General features: G+C 46.4%; 1 protein-coding gene across 2 annotated transcripts in view; it reads left to right on the forward strand.

The window, feature by feature from the left end:
• IMPA2 (inositol monophosphatase 2) overlaps window positions 1-6,675 on the forward strand; it is a 47,447-nt gene that overhangs the window by 26,238 nt on the left and 14,534 nt on the right. For both annotated transcript variants that reach the window (XM_049620458.1, XM_049620459.1), the window contains exon 5: window positions 1,676-1,784. In XM_049620458.1, coding sequence (XP_049476415.1) covers window positions 1,676-1,784 — 109 coding nt within the window. The remainder of the gene's footprint in view (window positions 1-1,675; window positions 1,785-6,675) is intronic.

The raw sequence follows: 6,675 nt of genomic DNA on the forward strand, positions 1-6,675 counted from the left end.
ATGGAAGGGGAAGTTCTGAGCAAATGGTCCACGTTAGTCTCCCTCTGACCCCTGGGGCGTGTGACCTAGTCACACACAGAAGAAACTCCTATTTTTGGAGGACATTTTTAATCCCAGTATTTCATTAGTTCTTCCTCATCCTTCTCTAGCTATCAGCATGAGAACGAGACTGCTGCAGGGTTCCCATCACCCGTAGAGCTACGCAACGTCACAGGACCATAGGATGCATAAAGGCGTTAATCAATTTAAGCAGTGACACTTAACACTTCCTGTGCAGTCACCACAGTTATATTTAAATAGGACGGGGGGTTCGTATTTTCCAAAAGCAGCCCTCCGCCAGAGCACTGTTTTCTCTTCTTCACCCTCAGTGCCAGCATCAGTTCTCTAGCATGGAAGCTGAGAGAAGTTTGTACCCGTGTAACAGTACTTAAGGTGAAGATACATAAAATTTTTGAAATCTGGTTAAGGAGTTAAATGCTCACTTGTCTGTTAGGTGTCATTGAGACCGAATAGGAGGCTGAGCATTAAGCTCAGAGGGTGACGCTCGTGACCACGTGTCAGTAACTGGGTTTGGGGGACAAAATGCTGTGGGCGGGCAAGGTCTCCGATGGCAAGGCCCGCAGCCCCGCTGGGCCCGGTGCGAGTGCGCGCAAGTGGTCTGGGCTTGTAGTAGAGGGCTCTGGTCAAGGGGAGCGTCCCAGCTTTCCTCACCCCTCCCTCCTGCTAGCAAAGGCCTCCAGGCCCCCCGACCACCCCAGGGGCACAGGGTCTAGAGGCCCGTGTGGTTCTAGGACTACCCTCGTTTGGGAACCCCCTGAAAGCCAGGGTGAGGGGTAGGGAGGAAGATAGTGAAATATTGCTGGAAGGCCGACTGAATGATCCTCCCCAGAAATAAACCCTCTTCCTGCCTTGCTGGGGAGTCCATTCCACTGTGGTCGAGCTCACCCCAGACTAGCTGAGACTCTCCCAAGAGATTTGGCCTGGGTCTCTCTTTGTTTTCCAAGGAAATGAAAACATGGCCAGCCCCCAGACCACACACACTTGCTCCTGTCAACCCCAAATAGCGACCAGTTGGTAGAAGAAAGAAGACAAAGCACGTGTGTGTAGGGCAGCGTTCTGTCCCACTCTCACCTCTTCTTTTTACTGTACCTATGGGAGGCTGCCGTCTGAGGCCTAGTGGCTGCAGTTTGGCGCTCCACCTGCACAGGGACGCGCCCCTCCTTGGTGAATCACCTCTCCCTCTCGGCCATCCTTGACTTGTGATTCTGTCATCAGCTTTACAGATGTATTCCTAATTCTTCACAAGTCAGCAACTTTGAGGGCTTCTTGTGAGGATTAGTCACGAGTAGCCTTCCCCACCCTCCACCCCCCAAAACCGAGGCCTTTCTGAAGAATTAAGTTTTTTCAATAGCTTTCAGTTACTCATGCTTGATTATGATGTTAATTTTTAGTAAAGCTATGTTAGTGTTAGTATATTTTTAAAGCATGTCATTTTCAAAAAGACATGTCCAGTTTTGAATGGAGACACTAATGTTTTTCAGTTCCCTTTTGTGAAGGAGTTTCCATCACACTGGTCATAACACCAAGAACACCTTCCCCTTTGAATTACTGTCTTATTTTCTGTGTCAAATAAGCGAAGCATTTTTGTTTTCCATCCTGCCCCTGCACCCCACAGCTGGAATTTGGAGTGATTTACCACTGCACAGAGGAGCGGCTGTACACAGGCCGGAGGGGCCGGGGCGCCTTCTGCAACGGCCAGCGACTCCGGGTCTCCGGGGAGACAGGTAGGGCCTTGCGTGGCTCGTCTCAGGTCGTTTCAGATTGAGAAATGTGAATGGAAAATGCCAGAATCACCATTCTGGGAGACGGTGCTGGAAGTCCCCTGCTGAGGGTTCAATTTCTTTAGGGACATTGTGTCTCTGATGACCTGGAAATCGAGCCAGTTCTGTGTCTTAATGTTTTTGTGGATGTGGCCAGGAGCTTTAAATAGTCTCATTCTGTTTTACACTCACATCTCTCATCTTCCGTGCTCAGAGAGACCCAGTCACCAGTGTGGTGTGGTCTCTAGCAGTCCAAGGACAAGGGCAGAGTCACAAGCACGCTCTGGCCCTCAGAGCGTCCAGGTAGGCATCAGTCATCCGGATGTCACCAGGGCGACATCACCCAGGTGCAGTCTGCAGCTCACCGGGTGTGGACTGGCTGCAGTTGGCTTCAGGTTCCGTGAGAAGACGGTGGGCCATGGGAATGAGCTGTGTGAATCTGTGATGTTTCCACGCACCACAGCTGTGTCACCGTTGGCGCTACTCCTAAGGCAGAACCTCAGGGACACCCAGTAACTTTTATAAAGTGGCTGTGGCTACACTTACACCGCACAGAAGCACGTGTCCTTAACAATATGCTGGTTTAGATTTTTCACGGGCTTTTCCTCCTTTGTCTCCCACTGATTAAATCCGTGATATTTTATCGCATTGTGGGACAGGTACTATAGAGGCAGAAACAGAAGAAGAGCCGCAGCCTAGAAGCAGCTAGATTAGGAGAAGACTTTGAAAGCCCCCTCATGTCCATGTGTGAGTGTGAAAAGGTAGAAAAGTGCAGTGGCTGCTAACTTGGAACTTGCACATCTCTGCAGCAGGACGTCATGACGTACCCTCCCCGTCGTGGCTTCGGTCCGTGGGTGTCAGCGCTCTGCCTTTCTTCATGGTCTCTAATTCCTCTGCCTTTTCTTCCTCCCTGGATGGCACCTGGGTGCCTAGATGGCCTCAGAGGCAATGAGGACAGTGAGGGATGACCCTGCCTTCCCACTGCTCCTCACTGAGTGAGAACGAGTTCTCTAGCTCTGATCTGCAGCCCAAGGACAGCACTGCCATCAGGGAGCCCTAGTGCCTGGAAACAGCAGCCCGGCCCAGTGAGGAGCCCAAGGGGGCTCCCTCAGGGGCCTCTGAAGGTCACAAGCATGCCCAGGGAAGGGGAAAGGGAACATCACACGAGGCTTCAGACAGATGTGGGGCCAGCAGGGCATGCTAACCAGTTACTGCTTCTGAGTCCCAGGGAGATTCCAGAACAGCCTCCAGCCTTACCCCATGCCTCCCTCTCCCAGAGATGTTTTGTTTGGCTGTGTAAAAAGAAGCCCTAATTGTAGGTACACATGCCAAGAGGTAACCACTCAGGCCAAATTGTGTAACTTAGTAGTGAGGAAGCCTGTCATTAAACACGCTTACGTGAACTTTGCTCTATATTTGTTTGATTAGAACACTCGGCTCCATTCACACACACTTGGCTTCCTGGTCAGCTGCCTGCGTGGCTCAGTTGTGCATGACTACTTCCTGTCCTCAGCGGGGCTCTCAGACCCACGTGGGGCAGGGATGCTGGGTCACCTCTACATCTGGCCCGGCATCGGCCCTCCAGCTCCACGCAAGCCCTGTCATGAACCCCCTCTGCAACACAGCTGGGGCTCCCCCTTCTCTCAAAACTGCCCGGGTTCTGGAGCTCCTTTTTAAAAACCTCTGACTTACAAAGAGTCCGATGTGCTGTTTTCAGTGCTGGTCATTTTGTACTCACCGGGTGACTGGATTTCTATGGAGGCAACAGAGCAACTGTCTGTTTCAGTCCCAGTTCTGCCACCTTCACTGTGAGAGCCAGCTGTCACTTAACCCCCCACCCCCGAACCTCCATCCTCACGTGGTTGGTGGGGTGATGATGACGGTGACTGAGGATTCAATGCGGTTCTACAGAGAAAGCACTCAGTAAAGTCCCCAGCACGTAGTACCCAAAGATGAGCATTGTTACCAAAGGAGAAAAGACTTTAGTCTTTGCACAAGATCATTAAAGCCCATTGTGAGGATCAGGGTACGTTTCTGGAGGAAACAGGACACCCACCACTGATCTTTCTCCTTCCCTTATTTCTATTACCTTTCCAGAATGACTTCCATTCACAAAGTAAAAAGCAAACAGAACCATATCAGATGGGGTAAAGGATTAGATTGAGGCCAAAGTTTCCTTAGTGCCTTTTTTTTCTTCACTTCCCACCATGCAGAATTTCAAACATGTACAAAGTAGAAAAAGTACAGTGAACCCACATGACCCACCATGTGTCCAGCATTGTCAATGCAGCCACCCCTGCTTCATCCATACCCCCACCCAATTCCCACCACCACGAGCAAGTCCCGGATTCAAATCCCAGACTTAATATCCCTTCTGAGTCAGCATTTCAGTATGTATCTCCAAATATACACGTGATTCTTTAAAATGCGTTATTACGTATCCCTCTAAAAATTATCAGTTATTTCTGAAGTCATTAAATATCCAGTGTTCAAATTTCCAGTTGTTTCATCCTGTGGAAAACAGCTTTTCAAAGCGCCACTCAGTTCTCAGGGTTCCTTGTGGCTCCTGGTCAGTCTTTGTCACTCGCCTTCTCCGTGGACAGAGCTAGGAAGTTGTTTTTTAATATAAAAAACATTGTGAATTCATACTGGTGTTTTTAATTCATATTCATGACTAGAAAGCTGTCTGTCTCCCTAACTCTTTGATCTGTGTCTCCTCTCCCCACGCTGGAACCGTATGCGCGGGGACTTGGGGAATGATAAATTCAGTAATGTCACACGATCACTTTTCCTCCTTATCCCACAACACACAAAAGATACCAGTTTCTGAATAGCAGTACTAGCCAGCTGTCAACAAACTGTTCCCCAAAGCCCTTGCAAGGATGTTCTTCTGTTGCTTTGTATTGTCATTTAGAGGCTACAAAGTGGTTCTTTACTCCCTTTGCTTATGAGGATAATCACTTAGATACATTTGCTGCACTTTGCTTTTAATTTAGGAAGATGTTTTTAAAAATTGATTTTGTGTTTTAACTATACAGAAAGCTACATTGTTACAGAGTCAAATCTATAAAACAAAGTGTATTCCAAGAGGTTTAGCTTCTGGCCCTATCCTTTACCCTATTGTCTCCCTCCCCCTTAGAGATTACCATCTAAAAAGTGGTTCCATTGCTTATTTTAGGTGTACTTTTTTTTGCTTTTAAATAAGCAGCTGCTTCATTTGCTTTTATTCTCTGTTTTGGTATAATTTTTGGTACTTAGAAAGGTTTCTATTTTTCTTCCAGTAATTTCCTTTATGTAAAAATGTTTCCATTCTACCCTACTCCTCTCTTTTTTGGGTTACTGTTATCAGTGACAATACTTAAGTTAGCTTGTAACTCTTCTTCCCCCTCCTCATAATGTACTCCAGTATGATTAAAACACAATAACCTTTCACTCAGTTACGACAAGGCAGTGGCTAGCTTATTGTACTAGTCACACCCTCTCCTCGTTACCTTTCCACCTCCTGATGGTTGTGCGTGTGTGTCGACAGGGCAAGTGGCCATGCGTATGATGCTGTCACCCAAGAACCATCAGTTAGTGCATAGTCTTGGTTCCACAGGTAGATTACATGTGGTACCCCCACCAGTCTCTTATGCCGATGTATCTCCATTGGGTGAAGCTCAAGCTCATTCACTTGTGCAGCATTTCTCACACTTTTTGATCCTATTTATACTACTGAAAAAATTGTTGAAGACCCCCAAAGAGCTTTCATTTATGTAAGTTATACTTGTTGGTATTGATGTATTTGAAACTCAAGCAGAAACTTTAAAAATCCTTATTAAGTTATCTTTAAAATAACTCATTACATGTTAACGTGGGTAATATATTTTTTATGAGAAACAACCATTTTTTCCAAAACCAAATTTTCATGAGTGGCATTATTTTACATTTTTTTCAAATCTCTTTATAACGTGTGGCTTAATAGAAGACAACTGGACTCTCATATCTGCTTCTGTATTCAACCTGTTGTAATGTATTATCTTGATGTATGAAGAAGATCTGGCTTTACACAGCTGAGTAGTTGGAAAAGGTGAGGAATATTTTAATAGACTTTCAGTAACTGGGGATATTCTTTGATGCCACACCAAAACTCACGAAGTGGTGGTTTCTTCAAGGTTAGTTGCAATATGAAATGTAATGACGGTCAATGAATTTATTTGTACTCCGTGACTGTGAAATCTACTGGGCAGGTCTCCTGCTTTGAAAGGATCTTCTGTTCATGGATGATTTTGTAACATCATGCCTTGGTCATTTGGAAAATATGGGTTCACTGAGATTTTCAAGCTCTTTTAAATGTTGACCGATTTCATTGTAAACTATTAAGCAAGTTGTACTCATTAGTATCACTACTCTCATGAGAAATCTTTAAGTGTTGGGAAGGTGTCAAACTTTCGGTAGTAGATCTAAGCCTTCCCAAATTCTAATTTCCACTTCAGAGCTTGAATTTTATCATTGGCAGCCTTAGCAATTGAAATGATGGGCTCACTGCCTTCATCTTCAAGAAGATCTTCCAAATACCCAACTCCAAATTGCTGTTGTCTGTCTAAGCCTCCCCCGTACTTCCCATCTAAGCCTCCTTGTACTTACAGTCTAAGCCTCCCTGTACTTCCCATCTAAGCTCCCCTGTACGTCCCATCTCAGCTCCCCCACAACTTCCCATCTAAGCCCCCACTGAACTTCCCATCTAAGCCTCCCCCATACTTCCCATCTAAGCCTCCCCCTGTACTTTCAATCTAAGCCCCCCGCCAGAACTTCTGTCTAATTCTTCTTGTACTTCTCATCTAAGCATCCCTGTTCTTCCCTTCTAAGCCTCCCC

This window comes from Panthera uncia, assembly GCF_023721935.1.
Source record: "Panthera uncia isolate 11264 chromosome D3 unlocalized genomic scaffold, Puncia_PCG_1.0 HiC_scaffold_8, whole genome shotgun sequence".
In the NCBI taxonomy this organism is placed as follows: domain Eukaryota; kingdom Metazoa; phylum Chordata; class Mammalia; order Carnivora; family Felidae; genus Panthera; species Panthera uncia.